The 16,573-nt window shown below is 41.7% G+C and overlaps 1 protein-coding gene across 11 annotated transcripts in view; it reads left to right on the top strand.

Annotated features, from left to right (window-relative positions):
* CAST (calpastatin) overlaps positions 1–16,573 on the top strand; it is a 197,570-nt gene that overhangs the window by 138,717 nt on the left and 42,280 nt on the right. For 10 of the 11 annotated variants that reach the window (XM_056537592.1, XM_056537573.1, XM_056537570.1 and 7 more), the window contains 2 exons: positions 9,479–9,523; positions 13,043–13,093. In XM_056537592.1, coding sequence (XP_056393567.1) covers positions 9,479–9,523; positions 13,043–13,093 — 96 coding nt within the window. Of the gene's footprint in view, positions 1–7,958; positions 8,051–9,478; positions 9,524–13,042; positions 13,094–16,573 lie in introns of those variants that run through there. The other variant, XM_056537619.1, reaches the window with a different exon arrangement.

Here is a 16,573-nt window from a genome sequence, read left to right as displayed (position 1 = left end):
TGACAGGCGGTGATGATGATGAGGATGTTAATGACGGGTCTGGATGATGACCGGGGGGGATGATGTATTTCCCACCCTAGGCTTATACTCGAGTCAATAACTTTTCCTGGGATTTTGGGTTGAAATTAGGGGTCTCTGCTTATACTCGGGTCGGCTTATACTCGAGTATATACGGTATCAGCTTTACTAATAAATTTCTGGAATGTGGAAGGTTTGACTGCTTTCCAATCCTGGGCTATTACCTTACTTTCAGTGTACAATAAACGAGATACCGCAGTTTTAGAGTTATTTTCCAAACAGAGATCTTTAGTATCACCTACAGGGATCATAGGGAATATCACCTTTATGTCCCTAATTTACTATTGTAAACCTGACATGATTTGTCTGATTGTGTGCCAGATTCTGGCGCATTGCACCAGAGATTATGTCTGCGCCAGAATGTGCGCCAGAATTGAAAAAACCTGACAAACTCTCCATTTTACTGAGAGAACCCGAAAAGTGGGCGTGTCCCCAACATTTTCACAAAAATCCAACATATTTACTAAGGTTTCACAGAAAATGTAGTGGATTTGAGCTAAGGAAAACCCTACAGGTCAGAGCATGTGTGGTAGAAAAAAAAATTTAAGGAATTGTGCAAAATATAGGGAAACCTTACTAAATACTATGGAAAAAAATTGTAGGGAATTAAAACCCACAAAGAAAACTACACTCCATTCTTAGTTAATCGGGGCCTATAAGTCTGTTCAATAACTCTGATAACATGAGTCCAAAACTCCTCTAAATTGGGGCAATTCCAAAGCATATGTAAGAGATTGTCATCCTCTCTTCTAGGACAGGCAGAACTCTATCTTAAACCAATTTTATATAATAATAATATGGGGTTTTGGTAAGTTCTATACAAAATATAAAGTAGAGTTAATATCCCACTCTCTCCCAGGGTCTGTTCAGGTATTGTTTTTAAAACCTCTTCTAATTGATGGTCATCAATATCTAATTCCCTTTGCCATTTTGAAAAGGCGGAGACATAATGCCTTTTTTTTTCCGTTAAAGTTAGTCAATAGCAGTTTATACATTTGAGAAATTAAATCGGAGGTTCGTTTATTAATGATTACCAAATGTAAAGCTACATCACTATCTGTACTGCTAAAGATTTAAATTGGGCCTGTATAGCATATCTCAATTGTAAATACTGATAAAAATATTGACTCTGGATATTATAGTCCACCCTCAAATTCCTCAGATGACATCCAAAAATAGGTCCCTGAGCCATCGAATCCCCGCTCTTTTCCAAAGTCCAAAATCAGATAACTTCCCAATCTCTTTCAATACCAAATTATCCCACAATGGTGTATAAAGTAAATCTTCTCTTCTCTGTTTAATTTTATTCCAGACTTTATGTATCAATTTCATTGTTGGAAAGTTTGGCTTCCTTAAAAAATATCCACCTTCCAGCGAAGAAATAAGCAGTTCACAGGATAAAAACTTCTGAATAATTTTAGCAGTTGAAGTGCCAAGATCATTCCCTGCCCAATTTAGTAGGTGTTGTGAATGAGAAGCTAAAAAATATAGCCATGGATTTGATAATGCTAAACCACTTTCATCTTTAAGACAATATAAAAATTTAATTTTGGCTTTTGACCATTCCAGATTAAATCTCTGAATTGAGTTTAATTCTTTGGAACAGATTTGCATGTAGCCATACCAAAGAATTTTGTAATATATAGAGTACCTGAGGCATGTACGGTAAATCATTTTAATGAGGTTTACATGTCCTACCACCGATAATGGAAGACTTCACCAAGCCAACGTTTTTCCTGTGGAGTCATATTGAATGTCACATATTCAATAATTTGCGGAGAGACTTTTACACCTTAACATTATTTGGTTTACACATTTTATCCTGACTTCTTTATTTTTCTGTATTTTTCCACTTCTCAATCTAACAACATTAAAAATATTTTTTGCCAATTTACACAAATCCCAGATACTTTAAAAAATGATGCATTATCAGTTCTATAGCTGCCCTGTTCGATAGCTGTCTGATCACAATAAGGACGTACAGTAGTCCCTCAAGTTACAATATTAATTGGTTCCAGGACGACCATTGTATGTTGAAACCATCGTATGTTGAGACCATAACTCTATGGAAACCTGGTAATTGGTTCTGAAGCCACCAAAATGTCATCCAAAAATAGGAAAAAGTGAGGATTAAAGATAAATAAGTAGATAACTAATACAGATAAAGCAAATCCTTACAGATAAAAGTAAGAGAGATCTGCTGGGAGCTGTAATCACTGTCTATTTCAGTGATTCCCAAAGAGGGTGCCTCCAGCTGTTGCAAAACTACAACTCCCAGCATGCCCGGACAGCCAAAGGCTGTCCGGGCATGCTGGGAGTTGTAGTTTTGCAACAGCTGAAGGCACCCTCTTTGGGAAACACTGGTCTAAGTAGAGGACAGAAGCTTCTTCAGGGTCCTGTATAGAACACGCAATGTCTAAAGGAGCAGCTAACCCTGGCAGAGGTAAAGAGTACAGAACATGTAATACCCACTGTACTGTAGGGGGCGCTGCTACGCTTCAGTAATACAGGGGTTTTACCAGTGAAATGTCCATTCTGATTGGTCGGTTCTTCCAGCCATTGACACGTTTCGCAGATTCCATAGCATTGTATGTTGAGTCTGGTTTCAAGTTACAATGGTCAGGAAAAGACCATTGTATGTTGAAACTATTGTATGTTGAGGCCATTGTAAGTTGAGGGATCACTGTATTACAGCTCTGTACAATCTCTGACATTATAGGGCCTTAGTTTATTCTGTATGTCTGTGATTTTATACAGGGATATACAAAGCTTGAAGGATTCCCTAGGATCAGAGAGATTCTCCCTAGAAGCACTGTATTCCCAACCATGAGGTTGAGTTGTGGTTGTATTACGGCCCCTATTTATTCACATACTAAATGCATGCTGCTTATACATAAGGATACATTCTACTTAGGGAATTGTGTATGCATTGCTATACTTTTAGTTACAATGGAAATCTGAGTTGTTTTATAAATATACCATCTGCAGACCAAACATGACCACATATCAGATGTTCATGTATGTATCAGATGTGTTTTTTTCCCTCATTTGAATACTTTGTCATTTTTAAGATTCTTATCTCTACTCTGCTGTCAGATATGAGACCAAATAGCTTAAAGGAGATCTGTAGTGCTCTGAACTTTATCCCCTATCCGAAGGATAAGGGATAAGTTTTGGATCACGGGGGGCCCCAGCGCTCGGACCCCTCGCAATCCAAAACTTCATAGGGGATAAAGTTCAGAGCACTACAGATCTCCTTTAAATGGGCACTGCCAGATCCAAAATCTTTTTATAGGTTGTTACAGAAAATTTAAAGACCTTTTGTTATGTTGTTTATTAAATATTTCAAATTTTTTAAGAGAACTGCTCCAGAAAATCCTACCACTAGGGGTCCCCATACCTAATGGGACACTAACCAGTCCTGCAGAAGCATCAGGCTTGTTCATGAGTCATGGACAACAGAGAAGGCTGCATGGGCAGACGCACCAATCACCTCCTGACAGGTAGTCTTTAAAGGGGTACAACGGTGGAAAACTTTTTTTTTTTTTTATTTATTTTTTTATCAACTGATGCCAGAAAGTTAGACAGACCACAGTGCTCTCTGTTGACACCTCTGTCCATTTTTAGGAACTGTCCACAGCAGCATATGTTTGCTATGGGGATTTTATCCTGCTCTGGACAGTTCCTGACATGGACAGAGGTGTGAGAAAAGAAATCCAAAAAGAAAAGAATTTCCTCTGTAGTATACAGCCGCTAATAAATACTGGAAGGATTAAGAATTTTTAACCCCTTAAGGACACACTTTGTGTCCGCTCTTGATCTATAACGCGGGGCCACGGCCTCTAAAAACGTCCGGGACCCGTGGCTAATAGCGCGCGGCATTGATCGCGGTGCCGCGCGCTATTAACCCTTTAGACGCAGCGTTCAAAGTTCTAAAGTGAAAGTGAAAGTATGCCGGTTAGCTCAGTGGGCTGTTCGGGATAGCCGCGGCGAAATCGCAGCATCCCGAACAGCTTACAGGACAGCAGGAGGGTCCCTACCTGCCTCCTCGCTGTCCGATCGCCGAATGACTGCTCAGTGCCTGAGATCCAGGCATGAGCAGTCAAGCGGCTGAATCATTTATCACTGGTTTCCTATGAGAAACCAGTGATCAATGTAAAAGATCAGTGTGTGCAGTGTTATAGGACCCTATGGGAGCTATAACACTGCAAAAAAAAAAAAAAGTGAAAAAAAAAAGTGAATAAAGATCATTTATCCCATAAAATCATTTTCCCATAAAAAAAAACAGTGTAAATAAAAATAAACATATATGGTATCGCCGCGTGCAGAAATGTCCGAATTATAAAAATATATCATTAATTAAACCGCTCGGTCAATGGCGTACACACAAAAAAATTCCAAATTCCAAAATAGTGCTTTTTTGGTCGCTTTTTTATATCATGAAAAAATGAATAAAAAGCGATCAGTAAGTCCTATCAATGCAAAAAATGGTACCGTTAAAAACTTCAGATCACGGCGCAAAAAATGAGCCCTCATACCGCCCCATACGCGGAAAAATAAAAAAGTTATAGGGGTCAGAAGATGACCATTTTAAACGTATAAATTTTCCTGCATGTAGTTATGATTTTTTTCCAGAAGTACGACAAAATCAAACCTATATAAGTAGGGTATCATTTTAATCGTATGGACCTACAGAATAAATATCAAGTGTCATTTTTACCGAAAAATGTACTACGTAGAAACGGAAGCCCCCAAAAGTTATAAAACAGCGTTTTTTTCAATTTTGTCTCACAATGATTTTTTTTTTCCATTTCGCCGTAGATTTTTGGGCAAAAATACTGACGTCATTACAAAGTAGAATTGGTGGCGCAATAAATAAGCAATCATATGGATTTTTAGCTGCAAAAATTTTAAGAGTTATGATTTTTTAAAGGCAAGGAGGAAAAAACGAAAATGCAAAAACGGAAAAACCCTCGGTGCTTAAGGGGTTAATAGAAGTAATTTACTAATCTGTTTAACTTTCTGGTACCAAGTGATAAAAAAAAAAAGTTTTCCACAGGAGTACCCATTAAGCTTTCTTTTTTGCATAAATCAGACATAGAAGCAGGGGGCACATCAGGTATGGGGGATCTGCTCTTCTGTACATTTTTTATTTATTTTTTATTTTTTTAATGCAATTGCAAGTCTATGGGAGGGGACGTGTCTGCCGTCCCCTCCCTAGCCTAGACTTGCATTGAGGGGGCGGGACATGACATCAGGATCCTCTGGCCCCTGCATCGGCAGTCATCTGGCACCGAGTGAAGCTCACTCCGTGCACCAGATTACAGGGGTGCTGCAGGAGAGATCGCGGGGGTTCCCAGCGGCGGGAACCCCCGCGATTAGACATCTTATCCCCTATCCTTTTGGATAGGGGATAAAATGTCTAGGAGCAGAATACCCCTTTAAAGGGAACTGACAAATGAATCAACCTCATTAACCTGAATATACAAGTGGTTAGTGTTGTTGATCCTAAAACAATGTATTCCTTACCCCAATCCGTTCAGCTGTTCCCAAGATAAAACACAATCTTGCAATATGCAAGTGAACTTTGAACTTTATCAGGGGTGGGTTTGAACACTGTCTGCACCTCTGATACTGTCCCTTTGGTCCCATTCATGTGGCCATGTTTAGTAGGAGGAGATGAATAATGATGATCGGGGCAGCCTGAATAAGGGCCCAGGGTACAGAATCAGAGGTGCAGATAGTCTTTAAAACCGCCTTCAGTGCAGTTAGGAGTTAATTTGCATATTGCAAATACGAAGTATAGTAGAAACCCCTTTCCTGCCTGATCATTATAGAGGGGTCCTTCTATACAGAAGACTTCTAAAGGTGTTTGTGTACTGGCCAGCTGTAGCTTCCTGATGGCTGGGATTCCAGGAGTTGGACCAATGCTTATGCCAGTGTTTGGCCAACCAGGGTGCCTCCAGCTGTTGGAAAACTACAACTTCCAGTATGCTGAGAGTTGTAGTTTTGCAACTACTGGGGGCCCAAGATTGAAAAACACTAGCTTAGGCCACTTTCTTAGAGTCTTCATGAGACAACTCCATAAAATTGTATTTACATAAAACTAGAAAACACTATTTATCTGTGTGTTCTGTTGTGGGTGATGCATAAGTTAAGACATTAGAGCAGTGGTTCTTAACCTGGGTTTGATCGAACCCCAGGGGTTTGGCGAGTCGGTCACGGGGGTTCGGCGGGAGAGGTCGCAACAGGACAAGCAAACCAAGCAATTACTTGGGGCCCCGAGCAGAGGCTCTTTCTGCCTAATGTGAGGGGAACACTGCCTGCCTAACGTGGGGGGAACACTGCCTGCCTAACGTGGGGGGAACACTGCCTGCCTAATGTGGGGGGAACACTGCCTGCCTAATGTGGGGGGAACACTGCCTGCCTAATGTGGGGGGAACACTGCCTGCCTAATGTGGGGGGAACACTGCCTGCCTAATGTGGGGGGAACACTGCCTGCCTAATGTGGGGGGAACACTGCCTGCCTAATGTGGGGGGAACACTGCCTGCCTAATGTGGGGGGAACACTGCCTGCCTAACGTGGGGGGAACACTGCCTGCCTAATGTGGGAGAACACTGCCTGCCTAACGTGGGGGGAACACTGCCTGCCTAATGTGGGGGGAACACTGCCTGCCTAACGTGGGGGGAACACTGCCTGCCTAACGTGGGGGGAACACTGCCTGCCTAATGTGGGGGAACACTGCCTGCCTAATGTGGGGGGAACACTGCCTGCCTAATGTGGGGGGAACACTGCCTGCCTAATGTGGGGGAACACTGCCTGCCTAGTGTGGGGGAACACTGCCATTGTTGCGAAAATGACATGAGAGTGGCACTTGCCAAGGTAAAGCTGCGCATTTCTGAACTGGTCTCTGAAAAACAGCAGAAGTCGCACTGATTTGCAGTAAATATTCATTATGTTTTTGTGTGAAAATCATGTTTTCATGGTTTTGTTCTTTGTTCTTAATGGTTTTGTTCATTTTGTGCACCTATGTATAAATATATACTTAAATATATACCTCCTATGTTTTGAATTTGAAAAAATCATATGTTATTTTTCCAATTAAGAGGGGTTTGGTGAATGCGCATATGAAACTGGTGGGGTTCAGTACCTCTAACAAGGTTAAGAACCACTGCATTAGAGCCTTCATGTTTCTTTCTTACTTCTTACTTTTTTTTCTTATTTCTTCTTACTTTTCTGTTCTGCTTTCTGAAAAAGTATAGTTGCAGAAATGGCCGGAATTCTGAAGGCGTCTTATTTACCTAATGACTTTGTTCACTTGTTTTTCTTTAGTTTTCCTACATTTCCTTAGAGGAGCCGTGTAGTTTGTGTTAACTTTTGCTGCAGTGACAGAGACATTAGTCATAAGGTCATCTAAGACTTTTATGTGTGACTGAGTTTTTGGAATGTTTGGTCAGATATTTTCCTTGGCCATTAGGTTAGAAGTATTTATTTGTTGGCGTCGGTGACCTCTAAATGCACCAGTCAGCTGTCTTTTAAAACTTTTCTCATACAAAACCAGTGCTGCTGGCCCTCTACAGGTCTGTGTTTAGATCCTGGGAGCGATGACGTTGCATACTGGCACATGACTTCTAATCACTGGTCTTAGCTGTCATACTGAATAGCATCAGCGCTGATGCCTCTGAGGTACAGAAGTTTTAATTTAATAATGAAAAAAGATATAGGGGGAGATGTATCAAAACATGTGCAGAGAAAAAGTTGCCCATAGCAACCAATCAGATCGCTTCTTTCATTTTTAACAAGGCCTCTGAAAAATGAAAGAAGCGATCTGATTGGTTGCTATGAGCAACTGGGCAACTTTTCCTCTGCACAGGTTTTGATAAATCTCCCCCATATTGTTTTGTACCCAAGATAGAATGTAGGCAAGGGCTTGACAAATTAGTTAAGAATCGAGGAGCCAGCAAAAAAAAAGTAAGAAGCCAGGTTGCAGCACGCCACGTAACCTCACTACTCAGTGAGACATTATGTGACATCATATGATCAATCATTATTGTCCCCTCATCTCCCTCACTGTCATTAATGTCCTATCATCTTCTCCACATGTCAGTCATTACTGTCCCCTCATCTCCCTCTGTGTCACTGTCATTACTGTCCCCTCATCTCTCTCTCTGTCATTACTGTCCTCTCATCTCCCTCTGTGTCACAGTGTCCTCTAAACTTTTAGAGCAATATACAAACTGCTGTACTTGCCTCTGTTCTCATGGCAATTCCCCACTGTTCTTCCTCCGGTGTGCAGCAGCAGATGTCTTCTATTGGCCCTCCAGTGTCACATGACCGCAGCAGCCTCAGGGGTAACATGGCAATCCGTACTCCCAAGTACGGAGAGTCACTTCAGAGGCTGCAGCAGTCACCTGACATCTGCTGCTCCTGTAACACCAGAGCCTTGACCGCAGGCAGAATGGGGGATCCGCGCCGAAACAGAGGCGGAGGTAAGTAAAGGTTTTTTTTTTTTGTTTTTTTGTTTTGTTTTTTAAGCATGAAAACTTCGGAAAGGACTGACTAAAACCTGGGCGACACTTGTGAGCACTATGTGAATGGGATGTGAATGTAGAGAATCTCACGGCGGTGACCATGACATTGGGGGTAGGGGGAGGAGGTGTTGTGAATTGTTTTATACTATCTATATGACTGGGGCAAAAATTAAAGATGGAAGTAAAAAAATGTATTCTAGTAAAGAGTTACTTTGAAGTTATATGCTGTTTAAAGGGGTTATCCAGGGAAAAAACGTTTTGTTATATATCAACTGGCTCCAGAAAGTTAAACAGATTTGTAAATTACTTCTATAAAAAAAATCTTAATCCTTTCAGTACTTATGAGCTTCTGAAGTTAAGGTTGTTCTTTTCTGTCTAAGTGCTCTCTGATGACACCTGTCTTGGGAACCGCCCAGTTTAGAAGCAAATCCCCATAGCAAACTTCTTCTAAACTAGGCGGTTCCCGAGACACGTGTCATCAGAGAGCACTTAGACAGAAAACCACAACCTTAACTTCTGAAGCTCATAAGTACTGAAAGGATTAAGATTTTTTAATAGAAGTCATTTACAAATCTGTTTAACTTTCTGGAGCCAGTTGATATATAAAAAAAAGTTTTTTCCTGGATAACCCCTTTAAGAGCATACTGAGTGTTTGCCTAGTTTTAGTATATTGGATGTTAAAAGTGTTAATGTTTTCTTTTCTTTTTTCTTTTATTTACTATATGTGTTGTAAAAATGTATAAAAATTTCATTAAACAATTATTCAAAAAAAAGTGTTAATGATACAGTAATAATACTCTGGAAACTATTGACTTTTTACACAGTTAATATGGCTTTTAATATTTGATATGTTTTTCTTGTCCTTTAGGTACCATCTTCTCAACAAAGGACTATGAAACCAGCCGATACAAAGGTAAATTGCTTCTATTTGAGGGATACCTAAGAGCAAAGAATCATGTACACAATAAAGGGATGTGCAGTCCATGCGGTTTTCACAGCTGTGCAATATTTGTATAGTATGACCCCCTTTTTTGTTTAGCTTTGGTACCTGTACGCCACTTATTTTGTCCCTGTAGTTTTAATAAGCAATAGGCTGCATGATGTGAAATGCATGCAGTGTACCACAGATGGCTGAGGTTATGTGGCAAGCACAGGTAGAGAAATCTTTGTGTTTTACCTGTCGTGAAACTATGGCCACTTGCTGTATACTGTATTCACTGTTTGCCATTCAGTGGGAACTGTTGTGGCTCCACCATGATGTATACAGGCACTTTAGGATATCTGTCTATTATTACTTGATCTGTTGACCACATGGAAAGTTGGCCTTTACTGATCTGTTCACTTGGTGGTGGTGCTTTGCATTTGAGGAAATGTGGCCCAGAACCAGGTGACTTTGGCTGACTGCAAAAACTGCAAGTGCGCTTATAGAGTGTCTACTGCGCCCCTTGTGAATTCCATAATTTTATTGGCCTCTCCAGGAAAGCTATAATAACTCCTTAAAGGGAGCCCTCAGATGATCTTAGGGTCACAAGAACACTAGTTATACATGGCTGTGTGTATTTGCAAAGTGTTGTGTTACAGAGTATTCAATTTATAGCCTATCAATCCTTCATGCACATGGCCAACCAGGTTATCACAGGTTATCACCAGCCATGCAAATACATTCTCAGCTTTTCTTTGTCAATTTCCTATGACAGAACAGCTGCCAATTCTATGTTCTCTGATGCAGTTCTGGTGCGCATGGCAGAACCATGTGCACTGAGGTACAGAAGCGGATGGAGCCTCTCTGTGCCATTGTATGGTGCTCTGCCATGCTCTGTATGCCAGCATATTAAACAGTTGTGCTTTAACAGGAGAAAAATATTGTATATGGAATAAGTAGAGGGGGTGCATGAGTCTAGCAGGCTATATTGCTTGTGTGTAGGCCTTATACATGTGGTTACAAACTCTATAAAAACTGGGCAGATAAATGGTGAACTGGGCAGATAACTGGTGAACTGGTATTGCTGGGTGAGGGTAAGTGAGGTTTTATTGCATTTACCCAAATTGTCTCCATTGTCTGCCCCCCTGCAAATTGTAAAAAAGATTCTAAAGATATCTGATGCAAACAGGTACCCCCCCCCACCATAAAAAAAAACAATACACTGCACTTGTTGAGCTGGATTCCCTATGATTAATTCTTTGTTATCATCATTTAAAGAGGAACCAGCCCAAAGATGCAATACCCCAATACATAGAAATACATTCATTATAATATCATTATGGTTAGAGCATGCTACATATCTCCTCTATATCCCTATAGCAACATTATATTGTAATAAAGATGCTCAAGCAAAAAACTAAAACAAAAAAATGTTTTTTTCTTTTTGCTTGAGCATCTCTATTACAATATAATGCTGCTATAAGAATAAAGAGGAGATGTGTAGCATGCTCTAACCATAATGATATTATATGTATTTCTATGTATTGGGATATTGCATCTTTGGGCTGGTTCCTCTTTACATGATGATAAAGAGATAATCATAGGGAATCCAGCTCAACAAGTGCAGTGGATTTTTCTCCCAGTGGAAGGAAAGGGGGAGTGACCATATTTACCATACTTGTTAATATTTTTCAATTTATTTGTTTTATCTTGTAACTGTTCATGCCTTGATAAAGGTTATCTACCAAAACACGTCAGATTTTAAAATTTTTATGGCACCTCTATATATTTTTAACATGTATAAATAAAGCTGATATGTTTTAAATAATTTTTCTGAGCCTTGGATTGGAACTGCTGTGGTCCTCCCTATTGGATATCTTCTCTACTCTTATTGAATACCCCCTATATGTATAAATAAGAGTCAACCCCAGATGTATTACCGGCATGTATCAGGTTGGGTCTACATCATGTTTTCCCCCTTCATTTAACTTGCACGGTAGAGCTCCTGGCGTACATGCTACATAATGGTTCATAATGATCAGACAAAAGTGTTGGTCTACTGCAAAAAAATAGCTTTCCTGATATATGGATGACGGATTGCCTATAATGACGGATGTCATTATAGGCAATGGGTCACTGATGGTTAACAGTGGCACCAGTGAACTCTAGACTATAATGGTGTGATGAGGGCAGATGGAATTACCCTAGGGGCAGATGGCATTAACCCCTTGTGTTTGTGATGCCAGGGCATGGTTTAATCTCTACACCACCCAAAGGTATACCGCTGGATTCTGGGCTAGGCACGGGAGCAAATAATGACTCCGATGCCAAGTTACGGAACAACGGCAGCTTTACTGAGTTAGACAGGTGTAACACTCTTAAAGGGGTACTCCTGTGAAAAACTTTTTTTTTTTTTTAAATCAACTGGTGCCAGAAAGTTAAACAGATTTGTAAATTACTTCTATTAAAAAATCTTTACCCTTCCAGTACTTTTTAGCAGCTGTATGCTACAGAGGAAATTATTTTCTTTTTGAATTTATTTTTTGTCTTGTCCACAGGGCTCTCTGCTGACACCTCTGTCTGTGTCAGGAACTGTCCAGAGCAGCAGAGGTTTACAATATGATTTTCTCCTGCTCTGGACAGTTCCTGGTACGGGCATCAGGTGTCACAAGAGGGCACTGTGGACAAGACAAAAAAAAAATAATAATAATAATTTCCTCTGTAGCATACAGCTGCTAAAAAGTACTGGAAGGGTAAAGATTTTTAATAGAAGTAATTTACAAATCTGTTTACCTTCTGGCACCAGTTGATTAAAAAAAAGTTTTCCACCAGAGTACCCCTTTAACAGCTTAGCCTAGGGCTCGCTGGGACTTGTAGTGGACTTGGACAATTTGATGCAGGGCCACACTGACTTGACACAGCATTATCTTGGCTGACTTGACAGGGACTGACTAGACAGACTTCACCCCGCTTGTAGCTTACCAGGTTTAGACATTCACCTGTGGGGTAGTAGACTTTTGAATGCGTGGTAGGCTTCAGACCTCCTTAGGACACTAGACACTCTCTCTCAGGACTTGACCTCACTGTACTCAGCAAAGACTTGGACAAAGAGACTGAACTAGCTTCACCCAGGGTTTATATGGGGGGAGACTCTGAAGGGGTCCCATAGGTACCCTGTAGGTCACTGGTACCTTCCTTGGTTACAACACATGACCACAGTACTTAAAAAGGTACATAACGCTATATACACTTTACATTAATTATCATAGGCATTTAACACTATTCATGGAACATAGATATAGTGGGGGCCCGGGGGTCACTGAATGGAGTCTGCCTGACAGGGCAGCAATGGTACAGGGGTGAAACTCCTGTACTGGGCCACCACAATGGCATCAGACTAAGGTAAATCATATTAGTATGGGTGATGGATGCTAATGTATACATTGGAAACCTTTCCTTGTGTGTGAGCCTGGCCTTATCACTTTACTAAATTTCTTTTTTTCTTTTTAGCCAAAGACCGCACCAAAGACTGAACCAGCCAAATCTACGCAGACAACTGTGGTAAGTAACAGCAACTCTATCCATCCATGAGTATACTAGCTTTGTAATACAGTGAACAGTCCGTGCTGGAAATTATCTGAGCTGTGGCTAACTTTTGGTCTGTACTTTATCTTTCCATTTATTATTTGTGTTTAAATGGGTTTTCTGGGACCTTTTTTATTTTTTTTATTAATGTCATATCCCCAGCATAAGCCTACAATATCTGATCATTGATCAGCTGTTTGCCAAAAGCTCAGCGATTGCAGTACACAGATGCGACACAGACATAGACAGCGCTGTCTAGTGGCCACTCTTAGTTACTGCAGCTCAGCTCCCATTCCCTTAAATAGTAGCTGAGCTACAGTAAGGGCCCTATTACAAGGGGTGACTATTGGCCGAATAGGCCAATAAGGCCCTGTGTCATAGGGCCAGCAATTAGCCAACGGAAAAGCACTCATTTGTCAGCTGATCGGGTCACTTTGACCTGCCAAAAGGTCATTGGTCACACATCCACCCATATAATAGGGGATGTGCAAGCAATGGCTAATAGCAACAAAGGGGGTTTACGAGCAATCCAGTATTCGTCGGTACAGCCCTCCCCACCTAATGCTCTAGCCGTGTAAAAGGCATTGTAAACGTGCTCCGATCTATGAGATCATTGTTTGTTTACTTTAGAGCAGTGGTATCCAACTTGCGGACCTCCAGATGTTGCAAAACTACAACTCCCATCATGCCCGGACAGCCGTTGGCTGTCCGGGCATGCTGGGAGTTGTAGTTTTGCAACATCTGGACGTCCGCAGGTTGAGGACCACTGCTTTAGCGCATTGGGTAATAGGGCACTCACCCATCACAGCCACTACACAATGTATGGAGCTGCTTGCTTCCAGCTCCATATACCCCAACAGATATTGTTGGTCTAATACTGAAGAATATTCTTTATTATACTGACCAATATGAGGACCACAATACACTGTGTACACATAGCCTAACCCCACTGTCTGAAAGTGTATTGTTTATAGCACTAAGGGAGCAAGAAGTAGGGGAGAGAGAGAAATGATATTATGTGTTGCTATGTCCAGTGAGTAGTATAGATTGTTGTTGATAGTGACCCAGTTTTTCACGCATGAATCTCACATCTCTGATGTTAGGACAACATAGAAGCTTAAAAATTACAGAGAGGCCACATGTGTACTTACAGCAGAACATATGAATGAATACAAATACATAGAGCGTTGAACTATAGCATATCATCTAATTTACCTGATCTTATGTATCTGCATTATCTACAGTCTTGGGTGAACCAAAAGAAGGCTATTACATTGATAGCCCTTTCTATCTAGCCCATACTGATCAGTACATCGGACCTCACTGCAGTACCCGGCACAGAAGTCCATATGAGCATGGCTCGTCTTTGTACTCCATCTTGACCAAGCACAGCTCCATTCACATAAAAGGGATGATCAGTAGGACCAGGCATGGCCACAGTCATAAAGATGTCACTATGCCAGAAAAGTTTTTTGCTTCAAAATGTAATTGTGGGTCAACCCCTTTAACATCTCATCTTCCTCTCCAGCCGATACACTACTTTTAGAGATGAGCGAACTTACAGTAAATTCGATTCGTCACGAACTTCTTGGCTCGGCAGTTGATGACTTATCCTGCATAAATTAGTTCAGCTTTCAGGTGTTCCCATGGGCTGGAAATGGTGGAGACAGTCCTAGGAGACTCTTTCCTAGGACTGTATCCACCTTTTCCAGCCCACCGGAGCACCTGAAGCTGAACTAATTTAGGCAGGAAAAGTCATTGTCACGATGCCGGCTGGCAGGTAGTGGATCCTCTGTGCCGGAGAGGGATTGGCGTGGACCGTGCTAGTGGATCGGTTCTAAGTCACTACTGGTTTTCACCAGAGCCCGCCGCAAAGCGGGATGGTCTTGCTGCGGCGGTAGTGACCAGGTCGTATCCACTAGCAACGGCTCACCTCTCTGGCTGCTGAAGATAGGCGCGGTACAAGGGAGTAGACAGAAGCAAGGTCGGACGTAGCAGAAGGTCGGGGCAGGCAGCAAGGATCGTAGTCAGGGGCAACGGCAGGAGGTCTGGAACACAGGCTAGGAACACACAAGGAAACGCTTTCACTGGCACGATGGCAACAAGATCCGACAAGGAAGTGCAGGGGAAGTGAGGTGATATAGGGAAGTGCACAGGTGATCAGACTAATTGGAACCACTGCGCCAATCAGCGGCGCAGTGGCCCTTTAAATCGCAAAGACTCGGCGCGCGCGCGCCCTAAGGAGCGGGGCCGCGCCAGCCGGGACAGGACCGACGGAGAGCGAGTCAGGTACGGGAGCCGGGGTGCGCATCGCGAGCGGGCGCTACCCGCATCGCGAATCGCATCCCGGCTGGAGGCGGTATCGCAGCGCCCCGGGTCAGTGGATCTGACCGGAGCGCTGCAGTGAGGAGAGTGTAGCGAGCGCTCCGGGGAGGAGCGGGGACCCGGAGCGCTCGGCGTAACAGTCATCAACTGCCGAGCCGAGAAGTTCGTGACGAATCGAATTTACTGTAAGTTCGCTAATCTCTAACTACTTTACCTCCCCTACTATCACTTTGCCCCCTTCTGAGACCTCTGGGTTATGGAGACATCAAATGTGCCATATTCGGCAGTCCCCCCCCCCCCCCCCCCCCCCCCCCTCTTACGTTCTCTATGCACTTTGTTCTCTCCTATTTATAAAATATGGCTGGACCGTTATTTACATAAAGCCCTTTCTGCCTTTTTTTTCTCAACCCCATTCCTCATAGACTGTAAGCTCTCTTGTGAAGGGCCCACACTCAGTTTGAATATTTAGTGTGTAATATTGTCATGTCTGAGTCTGATACTTGTCTTTATTTGCACCCTCAAAATTGTAAAGTTCTGCTGAATTTTTTGGGTATATGTAAATTTTATTTATTATTTAACAAGCAATTTTACATAAAAAAATTTTATGTTTTTTCCATTCCCTCAATTTTCACATATTTTGTGAAACAAATGTTTTTCTGACTATGATAAATAATACAAGATCTTATGGCGTAGTCAGACAGTAGGATTGTCTGGTGTAATCTTCCTCAAGGCAGCTCTCAAAGAGCTATGTTTCTTCAGAAATGATACGTGTAAAGGTGTGTTCTGTCTGCAGAAAGTGTCTTATTCATCCGAATCATTTTCTATAATGTAGATGACTCATGTACATGGACCAGACAAGGCAATGGGTGTCTTTTTTTTTTGTAGTTTTCCTCCAGCAATGTGACACACCTGAAACCTCATCTCAAAACTACCATTGGCACAATAGCCGTAAACAAGTAATACTTCCATGTAACTGGGCGATGTAAACTTCCTAGCATAAGTAGCATTTTATCCAGAAATAATTATCATATACATTCATTTTATCTGGAATTAACAATATGCTTATTGTTAATGCTACTATTATTTATAAGACTTTCCAACACTCATCAGACCTCATGAACTTATAAGGGA

Source organism: Hyla sarda, chromosome 1 (genome assembly GCF_029499605.1).
Source record: "Hyla sarda isolate aHylSar1 chromosome 1, aHylSar1.hap1, whole genome shotgun sequence".
In the NCBI taxonomy this organism is placed as follows: Eukaryota; Metazoa; Chordata; class Amphibia; order Anura; family Hylidae; genus Hyla; species Hyla sarda.
This window is presented reverse-complemented; position numbering and strand designations above follow the sequence as displayed.